Source organism: Podarcis melisellensis (assembly GCF_964234715.1).
Source record: "Podarcis melisellensis genome assembly, chromosome: 8".
Taxonomy (NCBI): domain Eukaryota; kingdom Metazoa; phylum Chordata; class Lepidosauria; order Squamata; family Lacertidae; genus Podarcis; species Podarcis melisellensis.
This window is the reverse complement of record NC_138540.1, coordinates 62402135-62421657: the sequence shown is the minus strand read 5'-3', so window position 1 is coordinate 62421657 and position 19523 is coordinate 62402135. Positions and strand designations below refer to the sequence as shown.

At 41.5% G+C, this 19523-nt stretch overlaps 1 protein-coding gene across 3 annotated transcripts in view; it reads left to right on the top strand.

Moving 5' to 3' along the window:
* LOC309375601 (protein argonaute-3) overlaps positions 1-19523 on the top strand; it is a 56388-nt gene that overhangs the window by 12556 nt on the left and 24309 nt on the right. For all 3 annotated transcript variants that reach the window (XM_081921438.1, XM_081921437.1, XM_081921439.1), the window contains exons 2-5: positions 9159-9330; positions 14501-14621; positions 16199-16407; positions 19305-19441. In XM_081921438.1, the coding sequence (XP_081777564.1) occupies positions 9185-9330; positions 14501-14621; positions 16199-16407; positions 19305-19441 (613 nt within the window). In that variant the 5' untranslated portion in view covers positions 9159-9184. The remainder of the gene's footprint in view (positions 1-9158; positions 9331-14500; positions 14622-16198; positions 16408-19304; positions 19442-19523) is intronic.

Genomic DNA, 19523 nt, shown 5'->3' with positions numbered 1-19523 from the left:
CTCCTCGTCGGAATCGGAAGAGTCCCTTTTCTTGCTCTTCTTGGACCGATGCTTCTTCTTCGACTTCCTTTTACCGCTACGTGAACCGCCGTCACGCGGGGCTGAGTCATTGCTTGCCGAGGCCACCTGCTGAGGAGGCAAATCCTCATCCGATGTTGACCCCTCAGAAGAGCTCTGCCGCGCTGGATTGTCCTGAAAAACACTAGGCACATCAATTACCTCGCGCCGCGGGACGGCCTGGGAGGCTTCTGCTGCCTTGGCCCTGCGAGTGTTAGCCTTAGATTTTTGCGGCGCTGCTTTACCCTTGTCGGGGCCTGGGTTAGGTTTCTGGGCCCGTGCTGTTTGTAAGCGTGTCCTGGGCCTACTAGCGGCCTGCTGAGCCGTAGAGGCTGCACTGGTGGAGGGACCGTCCTGGCCCTGCTGACTAGGAGGGGTGTCAGGAATAAAGTCCTGTGGTACCTCGACAATGTTTGGGGAGGGGGTAATGGGTGTCCTGCACTGAGTATAAAATGATTGAAGCGCAGCAAAAAGCTGAGCCACCACTTGGGGATTACCAGGACCCGTTGGGATCAGGGCATTGCCAGGTTGAGGAGCCAGTGGATTGCCATTGGCTTCCATGTTCAGGGGTAATATGCCCAATAAGGCTCCCAACCTCCCGAGATTTGATATTATTAAGCTAGTCCACTTGTTCCCTTCAGTCCCGAATTTATTTTGTTTTATTTTATTTTATTTATTTCAATTATTTATTTATTTATTTATTTATTTTTATGTGGTTTTCTTTATATATTTAATTATTTGTTTAAATTTGTACTATTAACTCTATTTATTTATTTATTATTTATTTATTTATTTTTATTTGTTTGTTTATCGAATTCTATATATAACTAACCGACAATTGCTATTTCGCTTGATTTTGTCTATTTATTAGCGTATACCACAGCTAGAAAATAAGGTAAAGCACGATAAACAAACCCCTGTTGTTTTACTGACTATTTCTTAAATTGCAGTCATAAGGGTATCAGACCTGGAACCTTGGCAGTATCAGCACCACGCTCTAACCGAGGGAGCAAAGGCCCCGATAAGTATCTAGGAAAATGCAGGTAGCAAATCACCGCGATTAAATTAACGCCGCCACCAATGGGATAAAGGGTTAAGCGGTTGTAACCATTAACAGCTGAAGGAGCAGAAGGCCAAACCAATTTGGGGGTACGATAGGAGAAAAAGGAATACCACAATCAAAATAATCAAAAGCCGAATGTTATACTGAAGCTTTTGGGCCGCTGACCAACACTTGCCACACACAAAATGGCCGCCGCTAGGCCACGCGGTACACTCAAAATGGCGGCCGGGCAGATAGCTAACACTTGCCACACACAAAATGGCCACCGCCAAGGACGCTCAAAATGGCCGCCGCTAGGGCCACGTGGCCCTCTCAAAATGGCGGCCGTCCGGGTCGTTGCCCGGGCAACCGGGACGCCGGAACTCAAGAGGCCGCTGAGGATGTCCCTATGAAGAGTGAAGATTACAACAGCTGCCAATGATCCCAGAAGAAATGCGCACCGCGTGTGCTTAATAACACGACGGATGGGGCCAAGCGAAGACAGGGAAGGGGGAAATGACACACGGGGGCGAGAGAAAAGCGAAGAAGAGAAAGAAAAACGGACGGGAGAACGTACCGCCAATGCCGCTAGAATCACCACTCCTCCCCCACGCTCCGCCCGCGTTACCCCGATCCCAAGAAGAAACCTCCAGCGAGCGCTGCAGCGGCTCGCTAAACGAAGATCCACCGGCGAGATTCTGGAGCGAAGCTGCCCGCTGTATGGTCGGGCCGCTACGGGCAGCAAGAGGGCAGCGTTAAAGGCAGCACTAGATCCGCGGCTCGACCGGCAGCCGCGCAAGGTCGCAACGATGGGGAGCTCCCGTAGCCGAGAAGACGGAAGCGCCGAAGAGACGGATGTATCAACTGCTGAGTGGAAGCAAGGAAGTCGCGGCTCAAGCTGACGCCAGCGGACAAGCCGCTGCGCAAGGTAACTGCGCGAAGGAAGGTTTGCAGGAAACGACCAGCCAAACACCAAGAGTTGGATCCGAAAAAAAAACGCTGAGATGCGAGCAGGATCCAAAACGTGTCGGCTGCTGCAGAGAAAAGGGGCGAGCCCAGGGCTGCCCTGACCTAAATGGCCTGTAGAAGGCACGCCCCTGCCGCCAGCCGATTGGCTGGCGCGCGGGGATACCGGGGAATCCCTACATCATCCCGCGAGGCTGACTCCAGCCCCGCGGAAGCGTGGGCGGGATCGGGAGCCCGCAACCCCACCTCCTCCTGAAACTCGGTAGTGGCATACTGTTATACATTTTCAAAAATATTGTTTGAGACCAGTGACTGGTGGCAATAGATGAAATGTAATAACTTGGTCTGTAATATATTTCTTCATGGCAGCACACTGCACATGCCTCATTGGAAACACATCCAGTTTTAAAATTCTAATAGTTTTCATTGGGTCTGCATGCACTGCAAGGGAAGGTTTAATCTTTCCTCCCCAACTGCGACACTGACAAAGGTAATCCCCCACCCCTGCACTACTATCAACATTAGTGGGGGGAAACTCCCATTGGTGCCAGTGAGAGATTTTCTTCTCTAAAGCTAATGGCAGTGTAGGAGAGATGATTCATCAGGATTTTGATGTAAGGGTTAAACCACTCTTCTCTCATGCTGCAGTCCCAGTGAAAAGCGTGCCTTTGTCAGCCTTCCCCCCCCCAAAAAAAACCCCACTCTGTCATGCATGCAAGATACCCATTTAACATCCTGTGCAGTTTGATACTGTAGTCTTAAAATGTATGTGGATGATTCAACTAACAGGGTGCTGCTAATTTCAAGCATACATCTGTGTGCTTGTGGGATATAATTCGAGTAACTTTGTTATGCAAGTTGATCAGGAACCGAGGTTGGACAGATTTCTAGCACTTTGCGTTACTGCTTAGATATGCTGCCTTTTGTTAACTAGAGTTCTAGAAGTTAGTCCAGTACTCAAAGATGATTGAATTCTACCTATTGTAGTAAGGCAGGGTTTTCCATTCTGTAATCGCTGTCTTTAGCACACATCAGGATTCTAGCCTCCTTACCCACATATAGCATAACACCACCCAAATTGTGTGTTAGTAGTATAAAATGTAGGTGGGCCAGAAATTGTAGGTTTAAAAGTTCCTGGAATCAAGAAATAGTGTTGCAAAATAGAAAGCACAAGCAAGTTTACTACATGGTACAGGAAAGGGAGGTAGGACGCAGGTGGCGCTGTGGGTAAAACCTCAGCGCCTAGGACTTACCGATCGTCGGGTCGGCGGTTCAAATCCCCGCGGCGGGGTGCGCTCCCGTCTTTCGGTCCCAGCGCCTGCCAACCTAGCAGTTTGAAAGCACCCCAGGGTGCAAGTAGATAAATAGGGACCGCTTACTAGCGGGAAGGTAAACGGTGTTTCCGTGTGCTGCGCTGGCTCGCCAGATGCAGCTTGTCACGCTGGCCACATGACCCGGAAGTGTCTTCGGACAGCGCTGGCCCCCGGCCTCTTAAGTGAGATGGGCGCACAACCCCAGAGTCGGACACGACTGGCCCATACGGGCAGGGGTACCTTTACCTTTACCTTACAGGAAAGGGAAATTTATTGGGTTGTTAGTTGACTTGACCTGAAAGAAAACTCAGTTTTAGGGATTGGATGGACAAAGTTTGGAAGATCATCATGGTTCATAAACTGACTTGACAGATATGAGCTAACCAATAAACTAAAGCTCAAGTGAACTGATGCACATGTCTTGCTACCTGCTTAGGTTTCTTTTCTTGGCTCGTATTGATTCTCAACATAGGAACACAATACCTGATCATAGTACATGTATTTCTTCTTTGTAGCATTTGCAGTCAGTACTCACCACCACTTTGTTGAGTGATAAATACATACATTAAACACTAGCCTTTATAGTCTTATTGCTATGTTCATACTTAAACTCTGGTCTGAAAGAAATGAACTAGTTAAGTTCAGTATTAATATTCTGTTCTCTCCTTTCTTATAATAATATGTAGGCAGTTAACTCTTCAATGGTTTGTTTTACTTTCATTTTGTATATTTGAAAAGCCTTGAATAAATGATAGGTAATATACAGTGAGACCAGACATCTGCATGCATAATGGAGCTTCCCTTCTCTTACCTCTGACAGGTACCCCAAATCTGCTTCAGACAGTTGAGGACCCTCCAAAACAGATTTAGGGGATCACAGACTGTAAGGTAGAGGAGAGAGGATGGAATTCCCTGCATGCAGCACTGAATATGAGCTTTTTAAAAAAGCAATATTTTCTGATCCTAGGCAAGGAACATTGCACAAAATCTGTTCACTCTGCCTTTCTGAACAGGGTATTCACTTAGCCTGTAGAACAACTCCATCCCACTCAACCTTCCAGCCCCGAGGAAAAGGCGTAGTAGTGAGAAACCAAGATTTGCTATTTGTATAAGAACTTGGCTTGGGAATACTTCTGTGTTTGCAGTGTAATTTATTTACTTAAAATTCTATGCTACCCATTAACAAAAGATCTGTGGATAGTTCTCACACAAGTTAAACTGAAGTAGAAAATGGAGAAGTGTAAAAAGAACTTTGATGTAAACGTTGAGCAGCTAAAACAGCATCAGAATAAAACCATCAACACAAAACAATTGTTTCACAGAACTTAAGTCTTCATCTGGTGCCAAAAAGATCCCAGTGTTGAGCCTTTCTGTGGTGGGCATTCCTCAACCAAGGTGTCACCGCTAAAAAGTGGCACTGGTGATCATCCACCTCACGTCATTTTGCAGCGATACCTGGAGAAGGGTCTCTTAAGATATTGGTGTCAGTCCACTTGTGCAATGGGAGTTTCCTTTTCTCTCCTGCCCTCCCTCCCTCAGTCTCAAAATCTGCTCTGGATGAACCTCTGGAGTAAATGGAGGGTATGTAGAACTGTAATGAGGTAAGAGAGGAATGGGAAGTCTAGTTGCATCTGCTGATGTAACATTCAATATCACTTGATCTTAGGGTCTAGGCAGTTATAATATGGGAAGAGACAATAGTTAAGGTAATGTATTATAAACACAATCCATATTGTAGCAAATGTGGCTTGTATCACTTTATTTCTTTATATTTGAAAACTTTTCAATAAAATATTAATACCAAAAAGAGATAAATGTGGCTAATTACCTATATAGTTGTTTGACCTGCTTAATTTTTGTTATGTTCATACCTTTTGGAGGCCTTGGTGGTTAGGATTTGTGATGAGATTGGTGCATAAAACAAGTCACTTTGAAATGTTTGCTAAGGAATTTTCATATGAATCTGGTCTTTTAATATATGTGTCTTGTGTTTATTGTGTTTTGTGAAAGCTTTTTCCAATACAGAGCAGCTTGTATATAGCCCCTGAAACAGTGGGCAGGGCAGATTTTAGTGTAGGTAGAAAGAAACATGATGCTATTTTATCTATGATTTGCTTTTCTCCACATACAAGAGATAAATTAACAGCTGATGTTAGAAGGTGGGAATATACAATTTCTGTCAATGAGTAGGTGTGAAAAAAGGTGGGGTCATTTTTGAGTTTGTCGTATCTACATATAATGACATTTGTTGGTTGACTCATTCCAATACTGTAGCTCCAAATGAGTTTCCAGTGTTTATCTTTTTGAATATGTTTCTTTTTGTTTGAGACAGTGTTAGTAAAATGAGAAGTGATAATATTACTTCCTGTACAGGGAATTTCTACAGAAAATGCTAGAAACGGAAGAAGCAATGTTGCTGCCTGCATAGCTAGATATGCCTGATTGCACCTCTTGAAAATGCATCCTCCTTCTGTTTTGGTAGTATTGGCTTTCTATTAAATACTTAAGCTACTGAAGCTGATTGCTGTGAGTAGTGAAACTTCTAATTGGCTCAGTAGATATGGTTCACTTCTGGTTTCACTGTCTTTCAGCCCCATCTTCAGTTTTGCTAATCATTGTATGATCTTTTCTTTAAAAAAAACTTGTGCTTCAAAAACATAGGAACTAATTAGAATGTGGTTCATTACGTAGGGATTGACAGGGTTCATTACGTAGGGACCATCTGGTGGGCTGAATACAATGGTATCATTCCATGAACTGAATGAATTCTCCAGTAATGGAAACTCAGGATCCAGCAGAGGCTCCTGCTCACAAAATGGTGGTGGTGGAGAGGTGCTTTTTGCCAATTCTTGCTTGCATGCTGTTCTAGAGGGTTTCCTGCTACTTCAGAGCTGATTTGGAGAAGCTGCAAAGGGGGGGGGGTGTTGATAAATCACCTCTTCAGTTCCATAAGCAGGAGCCTCTTTTGGATCCAAGGCTACTCCGTGAACGGAATTCTCTCTTTTTTGCAATGCTACATTGCCAAAAGATAAATTTGTTTATTTACACATATTACAGTGTGAAGGCCCTCTACTAAGGGGGAAACAGTGTTTGCGCCTTTGTGCTGAAAGCTAATGGCTTAGCAAAAGGGTAACTTAAACCAGTGGTCTTTACCCTTTTAGGGTCAGGACCCCTACTCCCTTTATCCCAAACATGCATTTGAGAACCTACTTGTTAATGTTTTGCTGTATCTTTGAATAGTGTTAGTGCTGAAACCCACCTTAGGTCAAGCTGCGACCTTGCAGTGGGTTCCAACTCACTGGTTGAAGGCTGGTGGCCTACCAAGGCACTTTCTGGAAATCCTTTGCTCCAGGAAGCTGAACTGAGGCTTTCCCTCTAGCATGGGGATTGTGATGTTGGGCTGTTCTCTTTAAACAGAGGACTCTTCTGCTAAAGTTGGCATACTTTTCTTTATATTTTATTCAAATAATTTTAAAAAATAAAACACCTTTAAGAAGGTGAGGAAATTTGGAATGAACTTTGGAAACTTTAGCTTTCTGAAAGTTTGGCTAGGTCTGAGGATAGTAATGAGTGTGGAAAATATGAAGAGGGTGAAAGGGAAACTGGTGGAATATTAGCTTTCTCACCTTGGCATATTGATCATGCTGGCAAGGAACAAGCGCAGAGGCATTGCAGGAAGTGTTAATTAGATGTATTAAATGCAGCATTTATAATAGTAGTAAGAAAGTTCAGCAACCTTTTGTCAGGCACTGATTGGACCATACTGGAGAATACTGTGTTAATAACTGGCCATCTATATCTGAGAAGGATGGATTCATACTGAAAACTGATGTAAAGAACAAGATTATTACAGAAATGGATGGAACTAGTCCAGGCATAGGCAAACTCGGCCCTCCAGATGTTTTGGGACTACTACTCCCTCATCCCTGACCACTGGTCCTGTTAGCTAGGGATGATGGGAGTTGTAGTCCCAAAACATCTGGAGGGCAAAGTCTGCCTATGCCTGAACTAGTTCAAATTCTATTATATGTTCCTCACAAGCTCCATTGTGAGAGGGAGGAATGATTGTGGGTCCTCCCAGGTGACAGCTCCATAAATGAGTATGTCATTTTGCCCCACCTTTCAGTGTGAGCTTAAGTTAGGGAGACAGTTGAAACGAGAGTGCTGCTGCTACCTTGTATATTTGATGGGTAGAGCTGGTTGTCTCTGCTGCATATTGGATCTGCTAGAAGTGGTTATGGTATCCATAAAGGTAGAGCTAAAAGACCGGTCAAATTTGACTATGGGGTGTGGCTCTCATCTCTGCTTTCAAGCCGAGGTACCCATATTTCATTTTAGTATATAATGATTTTTAAGAGGCTATCTTATTTAATAATTATTTCCTGCTCTAAAATACAGATTTTTAATTGCAATTTTGCTGATACTTTTATGAAGTTGCAAACAGCTCATATTTCTTTTGACTTATGGAGTGGTATATAAAATCCTTAGAGTTACTTGGCCTGTTTGGCTTCAATGAAGGAAATAGAAGTACAGTACATGTATATAAGTAGTTGCAGAAATGTATTGGAATTATTTAAAGGGCATAGAGATAGTTGCATTAAAGAAGACTGAGGGCAGTGGAACTAATAGCCGCCACATTTTACACAAGGTTTCAAACTGCTAAATCAGTGGTAAGAAAGAGGGCCTTCTCAGTAGTGGCGCCCACCCTATGGAACGCCCTCCCATCAGATATCAAGGAAATAAACAACTACTGTATTTGACATTTAGAAGACATCTGAAGGCCACCCTGTTTAGGGAAGTTTTTAATGTTTGATGTTTTATCTTGTTTTTAATACTCTGTTGTAAGCCGCCCAGAGTGGCTGGGGAGGCCAAGTTAGATGGGAGGGGCATAAGTAATAAATTATTATCATCATTATTATTAATAATTCTCAAAGGGTTTGGTGTGTGGCAGGAGAGGATGGTAAGTGTGGAAGGAAGATTCAGAGACAATCAACAAAACATTTAAACAATTCAGTGTAGTATAGTGTAGTATCAAAACATTTTTTTTAATTTTCAGAATATGGATAGATACCTTTTCAAAATGAGAGCAAGACATCAAGTGATACTGAGGACAAATCCTAGCTGTGATCCAGAATCACTGTTCAAAGAGAGTGCTGGAGAATAACATTGACTATTCTTCTACAGTTCTCCATGACATAGTGTTGTCAACAGGATTTTTTAACTGTGACAAATATGAAAGATCAGAAAAGAGAAAGGCTTATTTGTGTTGATGAGGAGATGAAAGTTTGTTCATCTCAAATTAGACCTAATATAAATGAGATTACCAGGCACAAGCAAGCTCACACCTCTCACTGAGTTTGTATGCATGCTTAAGCTTTGCCTGATCACAGAAGAAAACTTTCCTTTAGGTAAGGTTGGTTAGGTACAATGTGTGGGTACTAGCATTTTTGTGTGTTGGTTGGCTTGATTCCTTGAATAATTATTTCTTTCCTCTGCAAGCACATTCTCTCTGCTAATGGCATAGCTTGGTTTGAATTGAGTGGATCTGTGGCAGGGTCTGAGTACTTGGTTCTGCAAAGGGGTCAGATTAGGTGATATTTTGGGCAGGTTACCAATGTTACATGCTTCTGAGTCTCAGCAAGCTTTTTCTGTAGCCTTTTCAGTAACTACTTTCCCCCCAGGGTCTCCTAGGGTAAACATGTTTAAATACATTTATTTAATGTGTCTGCTACATATTGCACATTTGAAACTCTAAACTATATGTTATATTTATTTGACAGGACCCGTTGGGGCTCAGCCCCTGCTGATGGTGCCCAGACGACCTGGCTATGGCACTATGGGCAAACCCATTAAACTGCTGGCCAACTGCTTCCAAGTTGAAATCCCAAAGATTGACGTCTACCTCTATGAGGTAGATATTAAGCCAGATAAGTGTCCTCGGAGGGTGAACAGGTAAGTCAGGGTGTTTAATATTACTACATCAAGCAGATGTTTAGGCAGTACTTGATGAAATTGGATGTTGGATGTTTTTGTAAGACTATAGCTGCTTTAACAGCTGGGACTAATCAGACAGCCTTGTTTGAGCAAAATATGTTTGCTCTAGTTTCCCTAGGTATTTTGCATGGTTGCTGCCCAGAGCACTGTTTTAATCTGTATTACAATACAGAGCACATGTGAATGTTCGTACAAGATACAGAGCAAATGAGGACCATCTGTAGACTGAACATGCCTTCTTTTATACTGGCACTCTAAACCTGGAAAATAGCAGAATTAAGAATTGTTTTTGAAAACTGTCTTTCTTTAGTAAATGGGCTAGTGTGTTTAGAGGCAAGTATTTTATTTGTGTTAGGAATCACTAGGACATTAAGTATTCAGTGAGTAAATGAGAAAACATCACATTCAACCAGGAATTAAAAACAACTTTTAAAGTTAGCATTTGTTTGAAAAGAATTTGATTCCATCTTTTCTGATAACACCCTTTGTACAGCTGAAGTTCTATAAGTGGTCTCATGTCTTTATGATATTTTCCTTTTGCAGTTGGAACTGTTTGCTTATTTGTGTGATGGGGTCAATTGCATTCCTTGGTGGGCTGCTTAATTTCTCAATGGAAATGCTTGCTTCAGTTCCAGCAGACAGAACAAAAATTCTGCCAGTCCCAGTTTTGATTTGGATTGGTTCTGTTTATGATGCGAAATAAGGCTTTACAAGCAAATTATAATCTGTAGCTTGAATGCACCTCACTTAGCCATTTGTAGAAGAATGGCCTCATGATTAATTAAAGTAGATGCTAGTTATATTTAATAAAATTAAAATAAAAGCTGGGCTGTAAGACTTCTGTTCTGCCTCTTGTGATGGACAGTCACACTTTCCCCCAAGAGTAGCTTATGTTGAAAGTGCAGTTTGTAAATGGCATTAATATTGAGTAATGTAAAGGTAAAGGTACCCCTGCCCATTCGGGCCAGTCGTGTCCGATTCTAGGGTTGTGCGCCCATCTCACTTAAGAGGCTGGGGGCCAGTGCTGTCCGGAGACACTTCCGGGTCACGTGGCCAGCGTGACGAAGCTGCTCTGGTGAGCCAGCACCAGCGCAGCACACGGAAACGCAGTTTACCTTCCCGCTATAAAGCGGTATCTATTTATCCACTTGCACTTAGGGGTGCTTTCGAACTGCTAGGTGGGCAGGAGCTGGGACCGAAAGACGGGAGCTCACCCCGCCGCGGGGATTCGAACCGCCGACCATACGATCGGCAAGTCCTAGGCACTGAGGTTTTACCCACAGCGCCACTTGCATCCCTTATTGAGTAATGTAGGCAGAGCTTTATGCCTTCTCTTAGTAATAGTTCTTCTTTAGCTTTTATTCTTGCAATGAACAGTTTGTGGAGCTTTCTTTCGTTCCCAGATCCCACCTGGCCAGTCCTCTGCATGGTGAAGCCTTCCAGGCAAGAAAAGACATTTATCCAGCCTGATGCTGTAGAGAAATGAAATGCATATTAAGAAAAGTTTAGTTTTAATTGGTTTCAAATAATGCTTCAATATGCTTTTAACTATTCAGACGCTTGCAGTAGAGTGTGAGAGAGTGTGTGTGTGTTTAATGCTATCCTGAAAGTCTTTGCATCCAAACAAGTGAGAACTCTTTCCTGGGCCATTAGGTTAAAGATGCTCACTAAAACGCTTGACAGACTGATTTAACTTTAAAGAAAGTAACTGTCCAAAGTCCCCAGGATCAAATAGTTTTAATTCTGTACTAGAGCTTTGAGATGTTGCTTTTATTGATAAGTCATACTTGGGAAGCAAATGTAAGCATGTAATTTACAGAAAAGGCAGATTACTTGAACTCTAGCTCTAGTAGATACTGCAATATGCAGTTGGTGTGAACTCATGCTTTTATAACTGAATGATTTCATACCTGCTGAGAAGTTTCATCACCTAGTGTTTGTACAGTGTGGTGGTGGATGGCTCCCAAGTTCTCAGAATAACTTTATTTTGCATTTAAATTTTTGTTTGCTATGACCCCATAATGTTGCTGGATGCTACTATTCAAGTATATTCAAGATAGCTGCTTTGATCTTCGGGTTAGCTAATGTGCAGTGGGAAATCATAGTTTATAATGAAATGATTTTAGAATGTTGTATCATTTTACTGTTGTTAGCCGCTCTGAGCCCGGCTTTGGCTGGGGAGGGCGGGATATAAATAAATAATAATAATTATTATTATTATTATTATTATTATTATTATTATTATTGAAGTATTGTGTTCCATTGCTGTGCACCTAGTCCTCTGATACATGCTTATTCTAGAGCAGGGTCATCCAACTTTTCACACCAAGTGGGCCACAAGAGTACTTCATCGTGGAACCTGTGGGCTGCAAACTGCTTTGTTGCGTGGGGGGGATGGGGAGTGAGGCCAAAATTTGATGCCCATGAGGTGCTGGGATTAGTATGGAGATCACGTTGACGTGTTTTCCCTTTTACTTGCTTAATATACTGTGTTTATCTGTGAAAAGAAGTGACAAAAATATTTTTAACAGTCTAGCAGCCAGGCCTCTAGGATTTAGCTGAGCTAGGACAAGGAATAAGGATATTGTTGGTGCACACCTGATATGTATTCCTAAGGATGTCAAACTGAGTCTGGCTGGCCTTCAGGAAATGATAATGAGGCAGAACTACAGTAGCATCTTGCTCTTGGTAGCATCAAATACAATTTTACTGAAAGTGCCACAAGCCATATAGGTGCAACTCCTTGTCTAAGAGCAGGTCTGAACACAGTCATTGTGCAATTGAGACAGCTCCAGATGATTTGAGGAGGAAAATTAAGGCTATAGTCCACCAGCATCATTTGTTTTCACTAGACTTCCATACCATCAGATGCACAGTCTGTATTTAATTACATTTTTATACTACTTTCAGGCAAAATTCTCCAGTTTGTAGTAGTAAAATACAGTCAAGTATGTAACTTAAACAGACAGTAACTCCATATACAGTGGTACCTTGGGTTACGTTCCCTTCAGGTAACGTAATTTCGAGTTACGAACGCGGCAAACCCGGAAGTGTATACTTCCGGGTTTCGCACCACGCACATGCACAGAAGCGCTCTTCGCGCGTGCACAAAAGTGCTGTATCGCACCGCACGCTTGTGCAGACGTGGCGCCTCTGGATATGGACTTTTCGGGGTAAGTATGGACCCCCAGGACGAATTAAGTTCATATCCGGAGGAAAACTTTAAGAAACAATACTTCAGCTTAAGTTCTATCTCAATAAAATTGTTTTAGTTTTCCCATCTTGTATTCTGAATTCCCTTTTCACTCAGCTTCATGGTGGTCCTATCTGATGTGTTGGTAAGTGGTTTGTTGCAAAGGGAGGCACCCATGTGTCTATTCCAGTCTTGGTGGATCAATGGCTACCTTTGGTGTATTTCCCTTCAGCTTTTGTCCATGCCCTGGTAACCTGGGTTGGATTACTGCAATACATTCTAGGTGGAGCTGCCCTTGAGATTGGCTGCAACTAGTGCAAAATGCAGCAGCTTGACTGCTCACAGAGCAGACAATCACCACCATGTCATTCAGCTGCTAAAACAGTTGCATTGCCTGCCAATTAACCATGAAGCTAAGTTCATGGTGTTTGTTATGTGCACAAAGCCCTATATAGACTGGGACCAGGATACCTCAGAGAGTGTTTAACTCTCATATACCCAATTGATTCTGTGCTTTGCAGATCATCTGTCTCATGCAGAAATGGTTTGTATATATGGAATTGTTCTGAATTGTTTTCATTGATGTTTCTACACAAAAATTGCCTTGAGATACTTTGTGGAAAGTTTACTATAAATGGAATAACATAAATAAACAAAACTTTATTGGCAGTACTGGTAGTGCAGAGATGCGCCTTTGAAAACCTCACTCCCACTGAGAAGCATTCCCCATGATGTTTAGGGCCATGTCACTCGCTACACAGAAACAAACTGTTGTTTAAGCCATCAAATATATACTCAACATGAAGCCACAGCCAAACTCATGAATCTGATATATGTGCATTCTCGAACACATTCCCATTGTGCCACGTTGTGTACCCTTACAATCTTGAGGTATCCACCTAAGACGACTAAATGTGTGAAGAAATCCTAAGGCTGGAAAATAACTCATCATAATATTTTATTTTTACTCTGCTCAGCCAAAAAATCTCATTGAGTAGTTTTTCCTAAGATCAGTAATAAAGATCAGGAAAATAAGCAGAGGGGAGAGCAATAACTTTTTGCCCTCAGATACAGATAGGTAGCCGTGTTGGTCTGCCATGGTCAAAACAAAAAAAATTTCTTCCAGTAGCACCTTAAAGACCAACTAAGTTAGTTCTTGGTATGAGCTTTCGTGTGCATGCACACTAGCAGTGTATCTGAAGAAGTGTGCATGCACACGAAAGCTCATACCAAGAACTAACTTAGTTGGTCTTTAAGGTGCTACTGGAAGGATTTTTTTTTTTTTTTTTTTTGCCCTCAGTTCAAGTATCCATAAAAACTTCATTTGATTTTTTGCACTGTGATTGGGAATTTCTTTGCAATGAGATGGGCAGTTTTTTCTTCTGTTACTGCATTAAACTTGGGAAGAAAGTTCAATGCAACTTATTATTTCTCTACGAAGACTTATGTTTTCAGTGGCCTAAGACAACAATGACTTTTAACAGGATAAGATGCAGCCGCAAGGTCACTGTGCTGTAATTGTTGCCATCACCAGTCAGAGGAGTTGCAGTAACAAGAAATGTTCACTGGAATATGTAAAGAACTGAATTGTTCTCAGCTTTGCATAAGGAAATTAAGAGTGTTGGAAAGCACAGGGGCGTAGCATTTCTCTTGTAGCAGTTAAACACATGCAGCAACCTGTCATTTTGAGTTCTTTTTATTAAAATTTTATTTGGCACTGAGGAAAAAGCAATAACCATTCTCTCCCATCTTATGCACACTCTTAAAACTTTGTTTTGTTCTGACTTCATAATTCAGTGAACCATTTTTTAGATAATTGCTCTGTAATGACTTGGTTAAATGCTGAAAATATTAAAATGGGCTGAAATGTAGTGTTTTTCTTACTTTCTCCCTTAGTGCCATACTGTTTTAAAATTATATATATTGTTTCCCTAGGGAGGTGGTAGATTCAATGGTGCAGCATTTTAAAGTGACAATATTTGGGGACCGCAGACCTGTTTATGATGGTAAAAGAAGCCTTTATACAGCCAATCCGCTCCCCGTTGCAACAACTGGGGTAAGATAGTTTGTCCTTCCATAAATTCTAATTGTAAGATAAATGAAATCTTTTCTGAAAATGTTAAGGTTTTATTGATTGTTATGGTACATTGCAACCACTTTGTGTGGTATTTTTACAAAGAATGGCAGGTCTTGGAGGACCTTACTATCTAAATCTGGGCGATGGGAGAAATGACAGACAGGATGAGGGGGAAGGGGAGGAGTGGGGATTAATGGGTTGAGTATGCACAAATGCAGTTGAGTTTATTTTAGTTGGGATTGAGGACTAAATAGTTGAGTTTTTGTGTATGAAATTGACAAGGTTTACATGGTAATTGGACACATTTCCGCTGGACACAGTCTTGCAACACAAATGGTCAGTCTAGTGTGGGTGAGATACATTGAGTGTGCACACACATCCAGTCTGCAGCAACATAGCCAGTGGATGCAGTTCTTAATTTCACTGTGAGCTCTGGCATATCCTGGCAAACAGGCAGAACTGTATTCTCTGAGGGCCAAACTACATTACATTTGAAATATGTGATCACATGTCACAACAAAAGAGCAGCTACACTGGAGGGAAAAGTTCAGGTTTGGGACTTCGGCAAGGTGGGGTTAAACACATCCTACCATCCTCCCAAGGGCACAATTCTCCCTTAAGGACATTAGCAGTAGCTGCTGTTGTGGCCACTTTCAGCTTTCTTTCTGAAGCAAATGGTTTCAGCTTTTATTAGATCTGTTGCTTGGAAGGAAAGGGTTAAACCTTGGTGGTCCTGATCTCTCTGCCACCGTTGTGGGTTTTTGTTGTTGTTTTTAACATGAAATGCAATCGCACACTTAATGCATTGTCTAGTTTGGCCATAAGACAGTGTTGGAAATCCAATGACCCACCAGATTTTGGGCTCTAACTACACTCACCTCTATCCATTGCCCATGCTTGCTGAGACTGATGGAGTTGGGAGTCCAAAAACATCTGGGATCCACGGGGTTCCCTGCCCTTGCCACAGTAGACTGGGTTGGATACATTTAGAAATTCCCATGACAGCTGCTGTGTGATGCATCTGATGCAGAATCTGATTACAGTGGTACCTCTGGTTACGAACTTAATTCGTTCCAGAGGTCCGTTCTTAAGCTGAAACCGTTCTTATCCTGAACCGTACTTTCACTGCTGGGGCCTCCTGCTGCATCCTGGGGCAAAGTTCGCAGCCAGGAGCAGCTACTTCCGGGTTAGCGGAGCTCCTAACCTGAAGCTTTCGTAACCAGAAACGCTCATAACCAGAGGTACCACTGTTGTGCTGATGTGTTTGATTTTCTAACTTCACTGGTGATGAGAGGTAAAAGGATTCAAGGCACTAACATTAGGCCTTGATTTTCCCATGGTTTCCCATTTCTGTATGTTGAATTAATCTGGAATGCCATTTCATTGTCATTCACATAGATGCCTAGCATTTCTTCAGTCTTCTATTTGGTAAAATAGGTTTAAATCCTTCAGTACAGTTTGGCCAGAGGAAGAAAAAGAGTAACACTTGCAGATAAATTACTTACTTTAGGATTCTACTTCTCTGTATCCTCTCCTATGGCTTTTTCTCTTAACAGGTTGATTTGGATGTAACATTGCCTGGAGAAGGTGGTAAAGATCGTCCCTTCAAGGTGTCAATAAAGTTTGTTTCCCGGGTGAGCTGGCACTTGCTGCATGAGGTTCTGACAGGACGAACCTTGCCTGAACCTCTGGAATTAGACAAGCCAATCAGCACTAACCCTGTTCATGCTGTCGATGTGGTGCTACGACACTTACCCTCCATGAAGTAGGTTCCCTGTCATTCTCTGAACACATTATCTATCTTTTTAAAGTTCATCTTTATGAATGGATCTCTTTACACTCCTATGCACATTTTTCAGGGTAAGGGAGAGAAAGGGTTCATCCACATTTTGCATTAGTGATATGAGTAAAGGTTTCTCAGTTTTGTCCACTGAGCACATTGCTACTTCTAGACATGTACATAATTCTTCTGGAAGACCAATGGTTAATTGGAAAGCCTTTTCACAATGAGGTCGTTCAGAAGTGATCAAGGACATGAGATGCTCGTGTTGGCAACTGGCAGGCAGTAAGATAATGGCCACAACAGAGCAGTAAAAGAATACCAATCACACTATGACAGTGTTTTGCTTGTCTAATCTACTAAGACTACTGTGGAGCCACATTTGTATGTTTTATAGCAACTTTCTGTGTATGTATGCTTTCAGAAGTCTGCTATTTACTTTTTCTTTAAATTTTGTTGAATCTTTTCATCATACAGTACAATAAAAAACAAACTAATCTAAATAGAAAAAGAAAGGAAGAGCAAAGGAAGTACAAAGTTCTATCTCAAAGGAAATTTTTAATCCTTGTCTCATACAGAAGGAGGTGGACCCTTCCAGCTCTTACCTTGGAGCTTCTCTTCTCCCAGCTTCCCACCTTGGGATATCTTTCCTTCCCCACTTCTCACACAAGGCCCTTCATCAACCATCCATCACCTTCATGTGTGTCCAATTCCCTTAGTAATCCAGAGTAGAGGACACCAAAAGAAGCAAAACAGAAACAAAAGCAAAGCAAGGGAAAAAAATAAGAAAAAGAAGCAGGAAGATAAAAATAATAAAAGAGATAGAAATAAAAAGGGCTTCCGATTCTCCATCTGTCAGGTATTTCATATAAGGATTATTCAAAATATTCACAGTATTCACTCCACGGTAGTACCCAGCTGTTCCTCTTTCTGCTAGGCAATATTTTCCCAGTCTTCTGACATCTCAAGTTCATTCATTTTCCCTTCCACACAAAAAGTCTAAAAGGGGTTCTCCAATTATTATTATTATTATTATTATTATTATTATTATTATTATTATTATCATCATCATCAGTACATGTCCACAATCAGTACATGTCCACATGTTCTTCCAGTTTAGCACAACAACTTTACTTCCAATGCTGAAAAACAAGAACTTTTCATCTTTATTCACACAGGAGTCTTTCCACTGTGGTCATATATTGAAACAGTAATCCATAGTTATTTACTTATTGTATATTCATTAATTCACACCCAGTTCCATATCTTCTGATCCCATTTCTATGGCTGTGATCTTCCATCCTAATTTATCTTTCCAATTCTGATTCTTTCTTTTCCAGAAGAGTTGCCAAAGGCTTGGTAGCTTTTTCTTCTAAATTCATTCCAAATTGTACACAGAATCCTTTCTCAGCTCTATCTCTGCCAACTCAGAACAATCTCTCAGTCCATGGCTTCATTCCACTTCTCCAACATTCATAAGTCCACTTCTTGACTGTTTTAGTCCTCCAGGCACCTGTGTGAAGGTCCTCTCCATTTCATCATCTACTGTCTCCAGCTTTACCATTCAACTCTCCTGTTGTGACAGTACTTTATCAATATTGTTCTCCAAAGGTTCTGTGTCTTTTTTAACCTCATCTTCCCCATGTTCATTTTCATTCACCATCTTATCCACCTCAGCTCTTACCTCTTTTAGTTGCTCATCCAATAATTGCTGCACAATGCCAGTGGTCAGTGGGGTGTCCAACAGTGTTTTTACCATACTGAGTGTTGGTCTTATTAACAACTTACTCTCCACCTTAAGATGTTACAGTCTCTGCCTTAAAAGCTTGAATTGCCTGTCTCCTTATCAGAGCACATTCTTTTCTCAAAGTAGCATAGACAAGATGGAAAGTTTAAAACAAAATAAAATGACAATCAGAACAGCCCTTGGCCATTAAAAAAATTAAAACATGCTCTTTGTTATTGCTATTATTTTCTGATGGAATTCTCAGAGGGGAAAAAAGATTAAGTCAAACAACTTTTGTATACTCTTAATTTTTATTCTATTTTTCACCGAGGAACCCCAAATATAACAAATACACAAACTTCAAGTTATTAAACCCAAATAAAGCCATGTGTTAAAGCAACCCCTTGCTGGTTGTGGATTTTAGAGGGATCTCCCAGCAAATATTTAACACAAAATTGGGCTGACTACCTGGTAGTTTAGTCAATAAAGGCTTAATCATTCATTGAAGATCTCCTGCATAAAAATTACAAAACAAAAGAACAACTTCTGTTGGTCCCACCTTCTGGTACTGTAATTACAAGGACAAAATTTTGAGGAAAGAGTAACAGAAGCATATCTGCTCCTAAGTTGAGAAGGCAACACATTAAAGCTGCTCCAAATGTCCTAGGTTATCCTCCTTGTCATTGTATTTTGAATCCAGCTTGGGAAGTTGGAGAGTCCCTCATTTGCCAACATATTTTGATGCCTTCCAGCTTCAGCAAATCATTCCTATGATTTCAGCAGGCCCAGTAATATACTGGATCAAGCTTGAAGCATGAGACTCCCATTTTCAACCCCAAATGAGGTTGACAGGGAAGTGTCTATCCAACCCTTTCGCATGAAAAGTGTGGAATAGGTGCTGTAAAAAATTAGTCTCCACGCTCTGACCTTTAATCCCACTTCCATATCTATTGCAATTTCAGACCCAAGTTAAATATGTAAATATATGTTACTATTTCAAAGCAGGACCTTGCAAGGCTGTTTATTTTCATAATAACTTCTGCCACTTATGGAATTGCAACTCTTGGAACATTTGAAAGATTCATTCCTAGATTGGCTATGCACCTACCATCTAAATATTTAGCTACAGGAGTAACATAACTTCTTCTTGATATAGGTATACACCTGTAGGCCGCTCCTTTTTCTCTGCTCCAGAAGGCTATGATCATCCCTTGGGAGGTGGCAGGGAAGTATGGTTTGGATTCCATCAGTCTGTTCGACCTGCAATGTGGAAAATGATGCTGAATATTGATGGTAAGCCAGTTCTCTGACAGCATGAAGAAGTATGTTGTCTCTACAAATGGCTGTTGTATCGGAGTATGAAATAGTATACATA